The sequence below is a fragment of the Camelus ferus genome, chromosome 15, assembly GCF_009834535.1.
Source record: "Camelus ferus isolate YT-003-E chromosome 15, BCGSAC_Cfer_1.0, whole genome shotgun sequence".
Taxonomy (NCBI): domain Eukaryota; kingdom Metazoa; phylum Chordata; class Mammalia; order Artiodactyla; family Camelidae; genus Camelus; species Camelus ferus.
Window position 1 is genome coordinate 31,583,597 of NC_045710.1, and position 15,334 is coordinate 31,598,930.

Below are 15,334 nucleotides of genomic sequence, written 5' to 3' on the forward strand. Positions count from 1 at the left end.
GTAATAAGGTAGAAATATAAAATCATGAAATTTTAGCACTTGGAGGACTTTTAGAGACCACCAAGTTGAACCCCCCCATCCTTTTTCCCAGTCAGAAAGATTAGAGTCCTGCCTGGGTCACAGACACACATGTCATGGCCAGGTCACTTCCCTTCTGACATTTCTATTACATAGGGTGCGCTCTCTTATTCTTTAGTTAACTTATCTAAATACTTTAAGCAAATATATTTTAATTTGTCTACAAGAGTAATTGCTTTTTCGACTTTGTTGTTCCCATAAGAGTGGACCAAGTTGGAACTGAGTGGATGCTTACTTAAATGTGCATTGTTGTCTACAAGTCTCTTCACAGCTCCCCCAGGTCCCAGTGACCACAAACGACACAGACCACAGCCTTTAGATCACATCATTTCTCATAAAAGGAATGGTTGATATAGTGACATGTGAAAGCAGGACCATTTTATCAGGTGAAAGAATTATTAAAAGAGCTCCTTTTCTTGGAGTCACTGAGTCAGGTTAAAGTTTCTAGGTGACAGTAATCTATGAAAGAGAAAAGTTGCTTCAGGGACATATGGAGGAAAAAAATAGCCAACCTCCTGCACAGGGTATAAGCTAACCTCACAGCTGTCACTCTGATGGTAATTCTTGCCTACTATTTATAAACTAAGACAAGATAAAACTCCAAGATGACAAAATGTCCTAAACACAAAGTAAAAAGATCTCAAGGTCTAAAATGTGTCCAACTGGTAAAATTTTAAAGTTTATCTTTCTAAAGTAGGACATGTGTGCAAATACACAAACAAAAAGGGTAATAATGAAATAAAAGGAAAATATTCTTTCTTTCTTTCCTCACTCAGAAATCAAGTGCTGAAGTAAGATGCTAAAAAAAGAAAAATAATTTGAAAGACTGAAACATAAAGAGTAAAAGTCTAGAACTAATAGATAAAAAGTTAAAAGCAAACAAGAAGAAAATCCCCCTAAAACCCTCACAACAATTAAGTATGAGCTAAGAAAAGAGCAAAAATTTAATAAAAAAAATCATAAGAACTGAGTAAAGTGAAGATTAAAAAATCATTTTTAGAGACAGAAGCTGCTCAAGTGTCTATCAACAAATGAAGGGATAGTCAAAATGTGGTATACACATATTATGGAATATTAGTCAGCCATAAAAAGAACAAAGTTCTGATACATGCTAACAGGGATAAACCTTGAAAACATATGCTAAGTGGAATAAGCCAAACACAAGAAGATAAATATTATATGATTCCATTTATATGAACTATCTAGTATAGGTAAATTCAGAGGGAGAAGGTGTAGCTCAAGTGGTAGAGCGCATGCTTAGCATGCACAAGGACCTGGGTTCAATCCCCAGGGCCTCCTCTAAAAATAAATAAGCCTAATTACCTCCCCCAGAAAAAGACAAAACAAAGCAAAATAAAATAAAATAATTTAGAATAGGTAAATTCAGAGACAAAGTAGATTAAAGGCTTCCAGGGGCTTAGGAAAGGCAGGAGTGGAGAGTGCTTGCTTAATGGGTGTATTTTTTTCAGGTGATGACAGGGTTTTGGAAATAGTGGTGACAGCTGTAAAACATTGTGACTGTAATTAATGCTACTGAATCATACATTTAAAAATGGTTAAAATGGCAAATTTTGTTATATATATTTTACCACAATGAAAAATAAGGATGTCAAAACAGACTAAAAAAATTAATATGCAACTATTAAAATCAGAAATTAAAATATTAAAATATGCTAAAATATTGTAGGAGTATCAACCCCAAATGCAATTCAAGGAATCTAAGAAGTATAGCAAGTGTAAGACATGAGAGGTGTGAAAGAGGCACCAGCACAAACAGCTTAATCTCAAACAATTAGGATGAGCATATAATTTATCATCCTAACCAGGACACTTCTGAGAGGAAAGGAGACACTATTAATAATTACATCAGGACAACAGGTGTACATTGAGACTGTATGAGGCAATCCAGGATATGTGGTCATTCTATATATATGGGCAATAAGTCCTCAAAGTTGAGGTCACACCCACAGCTTGGGGTCTGGACAGAGTACAATGGTCTGAGAGTGTATTCCTGAAGGACACAAGTGGTTGAAAATGCAAGTCTTTTTTTTTCTTTTTTACAAAAAAGTAACACAGTTACACAGTTTTTTACTTAAGTTCACTAATTTGGGATTCATAAAACAATCAGCACATTATTGGATTTTATTAAGAGCTTTTATGATGGTCTAGGAATTTTAGAAAGCTGAATTATACTTTGAATTGCACTGTAGGCACAATAAGGAACTCCTAAGGTGAATCATTTTTTTAAATAAATCTACATTTTAATATATTACATTGGAACTCAAATATATGTATATATTCTTTTATACTTATATATGACTTTAGACAATTAAGCATGAACATTTAAAAAATCAAGCCAGAATTACTAACAAAATTAGTAACTGATTTCCTACCCATTCTTTATTTTTAAACTAAAATTAATCTTAATGGCCTACAAATAGGTTAACTTAAACAGTCCATACCTTACATGAGAAGCTCCGACTTGGGATGTTTCTTGCTAACTCTGATATCTTGGGTTTATTCTGCAGACACTTGGTTAGGTGATATTTTTTCAATTTTATTCTATTGTAATAATGATCAGCGAAGTTACAGTGTTTCAAGTGCTGTTTCTGCATGCATTTCCCAAGGTGAGGAATACTATACTTCAAAGCTTGGAGAAATAATTTGCTCTTCTGCTGCATGATATCAAATTCCCTGGTTTATGTTCCCTTTGGGGCTCCCAGCACATGAATGATTTCATACGAATGATTATACAGTAGTGGGTTCTCAGAGTATCTAGGATCTGCAGTTCTTATCCCTTGCCTTTGGGGCCATGTACCCCTTGGGTTGTGAATAACTGCAGACAGCTGATAACTCAAGTTAAAAATATCAGAAAACTTGTGTAAGTTAACGTCTCATTCAAATCATACTTCGTGGTGGATGTGACTTAAACGTCTCATTTGTAAAGTCAATCCTATCAGGCTCAAACTATGAAGCACTGATTCTGGTACACACAGGGGCAAACTAAAACAAAAACAAAAAACAGAAAACAACAAAAAAAGAAAAATTTGCAAATAAGTACACATACTTAATGGAAGAATCTCAGGAACTGAAGGCTTTAAAAGGCAAAATGGCTTTGATTTTACATAATTCAGAACTTATCTTTGGTACGTATGGAGGATAAACTGGAAAAGCCTACTTAACAAAGGTAGAGGGGGAGGGATTATTGAGTATTTGCTACATGCCAGATGCTTTTATATACTTCATCTAACTGAAACTTCATAGGGACCTCAAAGAGAAGCTATTAGTGACACTGATTTTACAGGTGAGCAAACTGTGACTCAAGCAACTGTCCAGGTCCTGGACAGTTAGTAGGAAGGCAGTAAGTCTATCTGGACATAACAATGACTGGACTTCAATGTTAAAAAAGTATTTAGCTCTTTAGTTAAAAAAAACAACACTTCAGTAAGCACAAATGAAATGTGAGGCCATCTCTTGTTTTCTGTTGGGAAGCTGGGTCTTGTTAATGAATCAAGGTAAGGCTAGTAAGTAGTTATGTCAGAGACCTGCGTTTAGGTCTTCACTCCTGCACTTATCACCTGTGCCTAGTTTCTTCATCTGCAAAACAGAGATAACGACATTTACTCTTAGGAGTAGTTGTTCTGAGAATAAAATGAGATAATTTATGTTAAGATCGTAATACAATCCGGCAAGTAGTAACCACTCAATAAATGGTGGCTATTATTTTTAGGCATAGGAAAAATCTGGTTACGTCGCACTGTTGAATATCATCATGGAAGTCTCCCATAAAATGTCCCTCAGTATCAAAGGCACAATACTGCATCAGCTTTACCACAGCTCGGATCCGCTACGACGCCCCTGCCCCCCTTAATCTCTTTCTATGTCGCAGCAAAATAACGGGAGGGAGGGGATAGAGGATCAGCAGCCGACACCAGCAAAAAGAAAAACCAGATACATAAAATAAAAGCCCTAAATCACTACATCCATGCCGGCAGCCTCAATCCACCCATCTTTCACTTGCAGGGAGAAAACAGTATGCAAAGCTAGGGGTGGGGGTGGGGTGGACGAATGGCTGTTTTGGGAAGAAACTATTCCTTTTCCTTGTGCAACTCTCCACCGCAGAGATGAGGCGACCCGACTGCGAGAGGGAGTGGTACCATGTGCCATGAAGTGAAGGGACAGGGGTTAAAAAGCTAGGACCAAGGGACTGAGGGATGGTTGGGTGGGGGAAGGAAGGGGCGAAGGGAAGAGACACCCACTCCCAGCATAAGCCCCCCATACATACGCAAATTGAGATAATCTGGCTGTAGACACCGAAACGAGTGAAGGCAGGCTGAAGAAGAAGAGGCTCTCAGGATGGAGAGCAGCTACCACCTCTGCCGCGTCCTGCCGAAGTGTGCGTTCTGCAGCTAGCAGCACCACAACCTACCCAGAGCCGCCGGGAGGTGGTTTGCAGCACGCCGTCTACGTAACCCCTATGTAGCACGAGAACTAAGCGGATTCCGCCATCTTTACTGTGGTAAAAAAATGGACATGTTATATACTTCTCTCCTCCTGGGTTCTTTAGCCTTCAAAGATAACAATCCTTTTTGTTCTTTGATAGTCTTCAGAGCTTGAGGTGAGGAAGGGGAGAGGGGAACAAAAGGGGCACCGTCCCACTAGGTCTGCCACTGTTCCCTCACGCTTTGGTTTGCCCTCAGTGAAGATGGCCACCATCAAAATGGTGCAGTGACGTGAGCCGCGCTACCCTGGTTGCCACGGAGACGCGATACCGGAAATGCGAAATTCGGGGAGGGCGCGCACGTTTGGGCAGTGGGAGGGAGGCCTGGCGTCACAGGTCCTGACAGGAAAGAAGTAAGTTAGTCCTGGCAGGGGAGAGCTGTGGCGGCGGCAGCTTGGGTATAGGCGGTTTCAGCGGGATGGAGTCTCGAGTCGCGGACGCCGGGGCCAAACAGGCAGAGCGCGCCGGGGGCGAGGGTCCGGCTAGCAGCGGCGCCGCTCAGGGGCCCGCAGTCTCGGCGCCCTTGGGTGCTGCCCGGTGGAAGCTACTGCGGCAGGTAAGGGAGAAGCCACTCGACTCACCTTTGCCTCTGGCCACTCCCCTCGCAGGTACGGAGCGAGCGGACCAGCAGCTACTCTCCCCTTGGCAGCTCCCGGAGTGCCCTCACAGTTTTGCCGGGAGCCAGCTAAGATGCGCCGCCTTACTTCACCTAAGCGTCCCACCAAAAGGGAGGAATCTGGTGGCGTTGGGCGGGGAGGAGGCAGCCAAGGCTAGGAAACTCAGATCGAAGTAGAAGGTCCCTTTCTAGGCATTAGTCTGCATCTGAGGGTCTTTTCTCCTTGCTCGCCAGTAGGATTGGTGGGTCCGCCGCTCACCACCCCATACTGCTCTGTTTTACTTTTCCCCCAGGTTTCTTCTTGCTTCTTAACTCCCTGCCTGATTCTAGTCCGAAGTCTGGCCCCTCTCTTGGTGATCAGCGTGGTTGACTGTTGTTGGGACTGTGACGTTGCACGTGTTGCTTCGGTTTCTTCCTTAGAGCGGAAAGTGAAGGCAGTTGCAAGAGCTGCCCCCCACCTTTTTCTTGTGTAAGTGAGTGACATGCTTATCTTGTAGTTAGAGGTGATCAGCGAGAATCTCGGTGTCTAAGGTGGACTATTTTTGAGTGTATTGATTTGTTTAATGGTGGTTATCTTCTAGTACTTGAAAGTTTCTGCGGTTGCTGGTAACTTCAGTCGTGTGCAGGTTCGAAAAATTTCTGATTTGACATCGCTGACGCTCTGAAACTGTTTGAAGTGAAATCTGTTTATTGTTTATACCCCAGTGTTAAGGCTTCTGCCTCGTGATTCCTGCCGAAAACTATTCAATAGGACACTTGGCAATTCCGACTTGTATTTCGAGGAGGCTTTCCCAGCCATTGCCACTTGAGATTGTGCGTTAAGTATTTTGGGGGTTGCTTTATTTGCCATTGTTTCCGGTCATCTTTTCATGCAGTGGCCTTCCAGTGCTGTCATGACACAACTCAAAGATCATTTCTTTGCTGATGCATTGAAAGCCTTTGCAGAGCATTAATGATCTGGTTTTGCTATTAATGTTACAAATGGTATTATAGCATAATAAAATCCATGTTCTCATAGATCATTATCATCGGAACTTTTTATAGTGAAGTAAACATCAGTTATAGTTGAATTATCAAAATAGTAAATTAGGGCTTTAAAATGATCAAGCAAATCTTACTGTGATGACTTCAGTGATAACTTGATATAGTAAAAACTCTAGTTGACCACTACTTATTTTCATTCTGTTTATTTATTTATTTAAAAAATTTTAATGGAGTTACTGGGAATTGAACCCAGGACTTCGTGCATGCTAAGCACACGAGCCATATCCTTCCCCACTTATTTTCGTTCTTATTTGCTGCCTACATTACATTTGATCAGAGTCCATCTTTCTCACTAGAAGGTGTTCTCCCTGGGAAAAGTTGATGTTTTATTTATCTCCATCCTCTGCACAGGACCTGGCTAGTGGATTTTTTAGTAAATACGGTTATGTGTTATCGAAAGCCTGAGAGTAAGGACTGTCTTTAAGTGGCCCACAGCACCTCATCCTCAGTGTATTGTATCAGTTAATTGTTGCTGAGTAACAAACAACTACACCATCACAATGGCCTGTAACAGTGAGCGTTTATTCTGTTTGTGGGCCACCTGGGAGTTGACATAGGCTTTGATCAGCTAAGTAACTATTCTGTATGCTTGGTCCACTTGCCTCTCATCCTGGGACTTCTTGGCTGATATGTTTTCATGGTGATAACAGAGGTATAAGAGAAAATCAAACCACCAAAACACATTTTAAGCCCCTGCTAACATCCTGTTAGCCAAATTAAGATACTTGGCCAAGCCTAAAGTCAGGAGGAAGAGAAGTGTGTTTTTCCTTGAAGGGGACGGGGAGGAAATGAGTATTTTTCCATAATAATAGAATCTACCATGTATTTTAAACATTTGCAGGCTTTCAGTAAATGTGTTTCAAATGAACAGACCATTTGCATCTTGAATGTGTCCAGAATTAGAAAACTGTGAGAAATCTAAATCATGCTAGAGATGCAACTCTCTTTCTTTCTCTTATGGGACATTTTCATGACATCTGCTTATGTTTTCTTCCTCACAATTCTGTCTTTCCAGTAGGGCTCCAGTGTTATCTCGTGACCTTTCACCTTAACTGTTCAATATTTTCTGTTTTATAATTAACATTTTTGAGAGAAAACCTGGTGGATCTAGTTCATCATTTGATACGAGGTCACATGATAAATTGCTGACTTTTGTGTTTAGTGCCTACTTTTATCAGATGAGGTCTGGAAGTCTATGGATCAATATCAATAGGGGCTGTGGATATTGTTCTATTTTTCTCTTTGTTGGGTCTTGTTACCGGATGGCAAAAATAGCTATTGGCAACTTCATCATCCACCTAGCTAGTGATCCAGAAGAAATAACTCTTTTCCCCAATACCGAAATCATTTCCTCCAAACAACTCTTATAGGCCAAGTTTGAACCAACTGCTGTGTCTAGGAGAATGGTGCACTTTGGCTAACCTGGGTCATCAGCCCACCCTGTGGCAGGGAAAATAACAACCCCATCATTATTACATAGCATGAGGAAGGGGCATTTCCCGAGAGGAAGGGACACAGAGCAGATGAAAAAGTGGCAGTGACCATTACACACTTAGACACATCTTACAATCACCTGCAAAATGAATAATGGTACCTAGAGGTCTGAATACTTGGCTGAAGAATCTGATTAATGGAATATTTCAGGGTACAATTTAAATTAAAGCAGATTGCTATATAGTTGAGATGATCAGTGTGGAAAGAGGCAGTGTGATTTCTGAAATAGAATTTAATACAACTTGATTTTAGGCTCAGATCTGCCAGTAACTATTTGTATAATGGTGAGCAACCTGTTTGGACCTCAGTTTTTTCATTTATAAATGCGGGAGTGGCACTAGATTTCTTTAAGATCTCTTCCATCTCTGATTATTTTAAAGTGAAATTACTTTCCAGGGTTAGAAATCAGTTCATTTTTTTATTTTCCAATACTATTATTTTATGTTTCCCTAACAAAGAATTTGAAATATTTTTAACATTTAAACATAGCTTACATACTGGATAAATATGCAAAAATGTGTGTGCAAGTGAGATCATCACAGTACCTTTATCAAAAAGCTGATTTTTGCAATATTAAAGAAAGCGATCTAAAACAGGATATAAACAGTATGTATAGTATGAACTCTTTAAGAATTATTCATAGCTATATGTATGTGTGTAGATGTATGTTTAACAGTGTGCTTTCCCTGAATGGTAGAATTTTGAGTTTTTACTCTTCTGTATTTAAACTTCTTTTACAGTGACCATGATTATCTTCAGAACATTTTTCATATCAGGGAATAGCAGAGAAATACAATTCTGGGTCTGCAGGCTCTGGTGAGAAATAGGCAAATCCAGAGAACAGAGGAGATGAGTATTCTTTTATTGAAGAAAGGAGGAAGTTGGTAGGGGCTCTTTTGAAGGAAAGTTCATTGGAGGAGAGCCAGAGTTCAGGCTTGTGGAAGTTTCTCATTGACTGAGTTGTGGTTTCTCATTGGCTGGGTTGTTGTGGGGCAGGGAGAAAATCTTCCTTCTTCCTGCCGGGGTACATAAAGTAAACTGCCTTGAGTGATTCGCAGGTGAGAGCTCCCCCTTCAAGGCTACTGACTCCATTTGTGTGTGTGTGTGTGTGTGGTGTGTGTGTGTGTGTGTATTTAATTGAAGTATAGTCAGTTTACAATGCTATGTTAATTTCTGGTGTACAACATAATGTTTCAGTCATACATGAACAGACGTATATTCGTTTTTATATTCTTTTTCACCATAGGTTACTATAAGATGTTGAATATAATTCCTTGTGCTGTATAGTATGAACTTGTTGTTTATCTGTTTTATGTATATTAGTTAGTATGTGCTAAACTCAAACTCCCAATTTATCCTTTTCCACCCCCTTCCCCCTCTGGTAACCATAAGTTTGTTTTCTATGTGAGCCTGTTTCTGTTTTGTAAATAAGTTCATTTATCTTTTTTTTTTTAGATTCCACATATAAGTGATATCATATGGTATTTTTCTTTCTCTTTCTGGCTTACTTCGCTTAGAATGACATTCTCCAGGTCCATCCATGTTGCTGCAAGTGGCAATATTTTTTTATGGCTGAGTAGTAGTCCAATGTATAAATATACCACAACTTCTTTATCCAGTCATCTGTTGATAGACATTTAGGTTGTTTCCATGTCTTGGTTATTGTAAATAGTGCTGCTATGAACATTGAGATACATATATCTTTTTGAATTAAGGTCCTCTCTGGATATATTCCCAGGAGTGGGATTACTGGATCATATGGTAAGTCTGTTTTTAGTCTTTTGAGGAATCTCCATACTGTTTTCCATAATGGCTGCACCAAACTATACTCCCACCAACAATGTAGGAAGGTTCCCTTTTCTCCACGCCCTGTACAGCATTTGTCATTCATGGACTTTTTAATGATGGCCATTCTGACTGGTGTGAGGTGATACCTCATTGTAGTTTTGATTTGCATTTCTCTGATAATAAGCGATATTGAACATTTTTTCATGTGCCTATTGGCAATTTGTATGTCTTCATTGGAGAATTGCTTGTGTAGGTCTTCTGCCCACTTTAGCATTGGGTTTTTTTTTTTATTATTATTAAATTGTATGAGCTGTTTATATACTTTGGAAATTAAGCCCTTGTCAGTTTCATCTTTTGCAAATATTTTCTCCCATTCCTTAGGTTGCCTTTTTGTTTTGCTTATGTTTTCCTTTGCTGTGCAAAGGATTATAAGTTTAATTAGGTCCCATTTATTTATTTTTGTTTTTATTTCTATTGCCTGTGTAGACTGCCCTAGGAACACATTGCTAAGATATATGTCAGAGAATATTTTGCCTATGTTTTCTTCTAGGAGATTTACCGTGTCTTCTCTTATATTTAAATCTTTAAGCCATTTTGAGTTTATTTTTGTGTATGGTGTGAGGGAGTGTTCTAACTTCATTGATTTACATGCTGACTGCATTTTTGAATGAGGTTTCCTCTACTCATTTTCAGATTTTGTGTGTGTTCTGTCTGCCTTTTTCACCAGAAGTTAGTTAACTATTTATGGAGCACCTACTCCAAATCAGACACTTTCCAGACACTGTCTTACCCAGTTTTCACAAAAGCCTTGCAGTCAGTACAGCTATTGTCTGTCAGGTACTATATTAGAAGCTGCAAAGTAAGCATTGTTATTCTTGTCTTATAAAAGTGCTCACACTCATGTAACTGTTGAGAGACAGGTTCTCCCTTTACAGTACCCTTGCTTATTTTCTGAGTGACCCTGCTTTTAGTAGAATATTGGTTATTAGGGTTCCAGCATAGTTATGTTCAATTTAGTTAGTTCTGGAACAAACCAGTATTTGGGTTTCTTCCATTGTGTTGTTGCATACATTGTTTACTTGATGGGCCTAGAACTAAGTGCCTTTTTTTTTTTTAATTTAAGATATTTAATATTTGGACATAAACTTATTTAATATAACACTGATATTTGATTAAATAGCTCCTTGATTTACAGGGATGAAAAAATGCCTTGACTTTGAGCATGTTCTTTCACCCCTGATAACCCCATTTTAATGTTGTTTAATTATATACATAGGGGCTTAGAAATAGAAATTCTAAAAGGGTAAGTGATAAGACTATACCTTGCTGGGAGAATTCAGTATCCTCTCAAATCACAAAGCTACAAATATTATTGATGGCCTTAAAATAACTGAATCTTTAAAAACAAACATCAAAAGTAGTTTGATTTGATCTTGATTGTGATTACCTTTACTCAATATAAATTACATAAAGAAATGTTTCCTTTTATTTATTCTAAATATATTGCCTGTTACTTTCACTGAGTATCACCTTGTCATATTGTAGATGATAGGATTTACTGAACCATAGAAGCACCTTCCAATGTTGTACATGTGGTGACAAATTATTTTTTACCTTAGTGACTTATGACATTACCTTGACATTAGAGTAATTGAATTAGTATAGAAAGGCATTTACATTTTGGGCATTAATTGGACAAGATCTAAGACAATTTATATTACCTATATCTTACATTTTGGGGAGATAATTAAGTTTATTTTATATTTATTTTTACTTGTCTACTTTTTTAATGGAGGGGCTGGGGATTGAACCCAGGAACTCATGTATGCTAAGCACGAGGAATTGACAAACGTCTCACAAGAAAAGTGGTTGCGAAAGCCAGGCTCACCTCTCTAGAATTACCTCCTTTTAAAGATCCTAGACTGGTAGATCTTCACTATCTTCTTTGCTCTTTGATGCCTTCCAGTAATGTTTTAAAATATTTTGTACATCTTTTCTAGTTGTCTTCAGTAAGACATTGGTCTGAATTATCTAATCTTCTATTACTGGAAATGAAAATTCCCTTACCACTTAAACTTTGAAAACTTAATTTATATAATATGACCATAATATTTGGTTTTATTTCAAAGGTTCTGAGGCAGAAACATCTGGATGATCATCTACGGCATATATCTGTAAGAAGATTTGAATCATTTAATCTGTTTTCAGTAACAGAAGCAAAAAAAGGGGAAACTGAAGAGGAAGTTGGTGCTTGGGTCCAATATACAAGTGTCTTCTATCCTGAATACAGTATTTCCTTAAGGTAAACATCACTTTAGTTAAGATATTTTTAAAAGTATTTTTCTTTTGTAGAAGAAAAGCAATCTAATAAGAATCTCATTGTTCATTCTATTGAGTTCACAGGCAGTCTTAATCAGAATTTAGGTTTTGCAACTTTGTGTTTGGAAATCCTGCTGCTTAACTGGGTCTTGCTGTATTCTCAGAACTAAAGAAAAAGCATTCTCAGGAATGTAGCGGCATTTGACGATAAAATGGGTTGCAAATCAGAGGGTTCATTTAACCATTTTCTCATAGCATTTGTTTATGACAAGAAGCCAGGTTCTTTTTGAGGCGAAGAAGGCTAAAAGTGAAAACAGAATTTTCCCAAGCTGCTCTTCCAGTAGTAGTTATTTGAAAAATCAAGCTTTGTATTTTTCCCATTCATGTTTTGTTACTTTCAGAATAGAATCCTAAGACTAGGAGAAGGAAGTTTAGCCAAAAACACTGATATCGTGAGACACATACAGACTGTTCTGGCTTTAACAATCATTAGAAAAGAGATAAGAGAGTTGCAAACTGCAGTAACAAGATACGATTTTTACTGAATTAATTTTCTCTCACAAGTCTAGCATGTTGCAGTATTACTGCAGGTGTTTGATTTTATAAAATCTACCTTTTTTGACAAGATTTCACATTTTGAAAGGGAGGGAGGAGCACATTTACAGTAAATGTAAGAAGAACAAAAAACATTTTAAGTGGAAATGTGACTGAATACAGTTTAGGCAAGGTTAGGAATAATTTTAAGAAAAAAAGTTTTCACAAAGGATGTCTATTTATAGCATATGTTTCTTGAACTATTTTAATTTAAGAGATCTAAGCTTTAAAAGATACCATAACAGCTTAAAATTTGGGATTTGGATAAAAATTGACTAGGATGGGCAAGGCAGTACAATTAGGATCTGGTTTCATAATATTGGTTCATTGAAAACTAAATAGAAGATAAAAATTTCGGGATTTGTGAGCTTGCCTGTACATTCATTATGAGTTTCTGATTAGAATACCTCAGTTGCTTGACATTCTGTTGGAGGTAATTAGTTTAGTCCTTGGTTAGGAAAGAAAGAAAAATTTACTAAATGCTTACTGTATGCCAGGAATGGTACTAGGTGCTTTGATGTGTTCTGATTTATGTACGTCTTCAAATAACTATATGAAGTAGGAATGAAGATGATGTAACAATTAGAAGATGGAATATAAGGAAATCAAAAACTATCAAAAACTATAAGGAAATCAAAGGGAAGGAGAAACAGAGTGGTCCAGCAGGGGTCTTCATGTATAAAGTTCTAGAACTCATCTTCTTTATCCACTGTGACAGGAGGCAACAAGTATAAACTGTACCAAGAATAACTTCCTGACATCTTCAAGGCCCTGCAAAGGTTAGCTAGAGAAAAGTGTGAAATCTTCTTTTCTTGAGAGCTTTCAAAATAAGGCAGGGTTCTCTACCTGACGGAGTGAAGATGACCCTGATGTAGCAGGAACCCAGGCTACAGTGGGTAAACTGAGACTCCTCTCCAAAAGTCTGGTTCTTTGTGATATATCCATTTTTGAAAGAATAAATATGTCATCAAATTCTAGTTTATAGAGAGAAGATAGATGACTGAGCTAAAATTTTGACCACAAAAGCTACCAAGTTTTTGTTGTTTTTTCAGACTAGTTAATATCTCTTCACATCAGTAGTGTAAAAATAAGATAGCTTAAACATTCAGAATTCTAGAGCTGATTCTGAATTCTGAATAAGTAATCATAACATTAATAATGACTGATAATTGAGTGCCTACTACGTGACAAGCACTGTTGTGAGTGGTTTACATGTGTTAGCTCATTTAATTCACACAGCATCTTATGAGGTAAATACTGTTTTTATTATCATTTTATAAATGAGAAGAGTGAGGCCCAAAGAGGTTAAATAACTTACTGAGGTAACACAGCCAATAATTGTGCCCCTATTCAAACCCTGGTGATCTGGTTCCACGCCTGTACTTTTAAAAACTTTTATTTTGAAATAATTACAGACTTTCAGGAAGTTGCAAAAATAGTACAAGGAGTTTTATGTACCCTTCACCTAGCTCTCTCCCTTGGTTACATCTTATACAATGATAGTCCCCACCTACGCTTCTTTTTCTATACATCCTGCTTCTCATGAGGCAATCACGCATCCATTTATTTGTTTTCAGATGAAGGGATTGAGCCCTAGATAAACTGATTTCCTGATTGCTTATTCTGAGCATTCCACTTTTTACTCCATAATCCTGTTACCATTTAGGAATCACTGATACTACTGAAATTGCTTAGGTAGGGGAGGATTTCTGCCAAGAACAGTTCATTCCATTCCATTGCCAATTTTGTTCACATTGATTTCTTATGGTTACAACTTCTCCTTGTTTACTGTTATCTGCCCAACATGAATTTCCATTCTTGTTCCTTTAATATTTCAGATAACTCTTTTATCAATGTGTTTCCATGACATTTCTTTAGCTACATTTATCTATTTTCTTCAGTTATTTGAATTGTGAACATTATAAAGTTTAAAAAAATTATGTGTAATAGCCAAAAGTAGTGATTAGAAAGTAGTTTTGAAATGGAGTACCATCATCATCCTCTGTATGTTTTGTTCCTTTAAAGTTCCTTTAAAGATTTATGTTCCTTTAAAGTTCTATTAGACTGGAAATGAATACCCTAAGAGGGTAAATAACTAAATATTGTGAATTCTAAGTCCATAGTTGTATATCGTTTATATTGTTAAAAAGTATATAAGCAGTGACCTAAATTAAAATTTTGATCATTATTTTCTGTCAGCTTTACATGATGAAGGAATAAAGAATTTCTCTTAGTGACTTTTCATCAGAAGCAAAAGTCTGGACAATGTAGAAGTTAGGTTATGAATTCCACAATATCTGTTGTCTTTTCTATATATCTGAGGATGGTCCACTCTTTGTTTCAGAGTGAGTGTTCAGAGTAAATTAAAATCCAGGGTATGACTCCTACTTTATTCCTTAGCAAAGTCTTCTTGATTTTCTATTGTTTCATTTCTTATAACTTTATAAAAGAGACTCTTGCTATTAAACAGATGCATGTTTAGAAAACAAATATATACCAGGAAGTGTTTATACTAAAAAATCTTTCATTAAAAATTCCTTCTCCCTATCTTATACGCTGCAATTTGTTATTGTATAGAAATAGCTGTATAGATACTAGAAATTGTTCCCCATCCCCATATTTTAACTTTATTTTAGTGCAGTAGGAATTTGCATATTCTGAGAGCTTTAGAAGACTCCCATGATATTTGAAACCATAAAAGTGCCTGAGGCACTTCAAGTTTTGTTGAATTTTATCAAATGTTTTTTCTGCATCTATTGAGATGATAATGTGGTTTTCTTTCTTTTGTTGATGTGGTGTATCACATTGATTGATATCCATATGTTGAACCATCCTTGTGTCCCTGGGATTAATCCAAGGGACTTGATCATAGTGTATGATCTTTTTGATGTGTTGTTAGA

The 15,334-nt window shown here is 37.3% G+C and overlaps 2 protein-coding genes across 6 annotated transcripts in view; one reads left to right on the forward strand and one right to left on the reverse strand.

The window, feature by feature from the left end:
* Positions 1-4,556, reverse strand: part of PREPL (prolyl endopeptidase like) — a 34,728-nt gene extending 30,172 nt beyond the window's left edge. The window contains exons 1-2 of one of the 3 annotated variants that reach the window (XM_014560970.2): positions 4,364-4,556; positions 2,541-3,081 (exon numbers count right to left, since the gene is read on the reverse strand). In XM_014560970.2, the coding sequence (XP_014416456.1) occupies positions 2,541-2,759 (219 nt within the window). In that variant the 5' untranslated portion in view covers positions 2,760-3,081; positions 4,364-4,556. The remainder of the gene's footprint in view (positions 1-2,540; positions 3,082-4,363) is intronic. The other 2 variants (XM_006186791.3, XM_006186794.3) reach the window with 2 other exon arrangements.
* Positions 4,557-4,883: 327 nt separating this feature from the next.
* CAMKMT (calmodulin-lysine N-methyltransferase) overlaps positions 4,884-15,334 on the forward strand; it is a 316,021-nt gene continuing 305,570 nt past the window's right edge. Inside the window, exons 1-3 of one of the 3 annotated variants that reach the window (XM_032497430.1) lie at positions 8,383-8,791; positions 9,449-9,494; positions 11,651-11,823. In XM_032497430.1, the coding sequence (XP_032353321.1) occupies positions 9,492-9,494; positions 11,651-11,823 (176 nt within the window). In that variant the 5' untranslated portion in view covers positions 8,383-8,791; positions 9,449-9,491. Of the gene's footprint in view, positions 5,136-8,382; positions 8,792-9,448; positions 9,495-11,650; positions 11,824-15,334 lie in introns of those variants that run through there. The other 2 variants (XM_032497431.1, XM_032497429.1) reach the window with 2 other exon arrangements.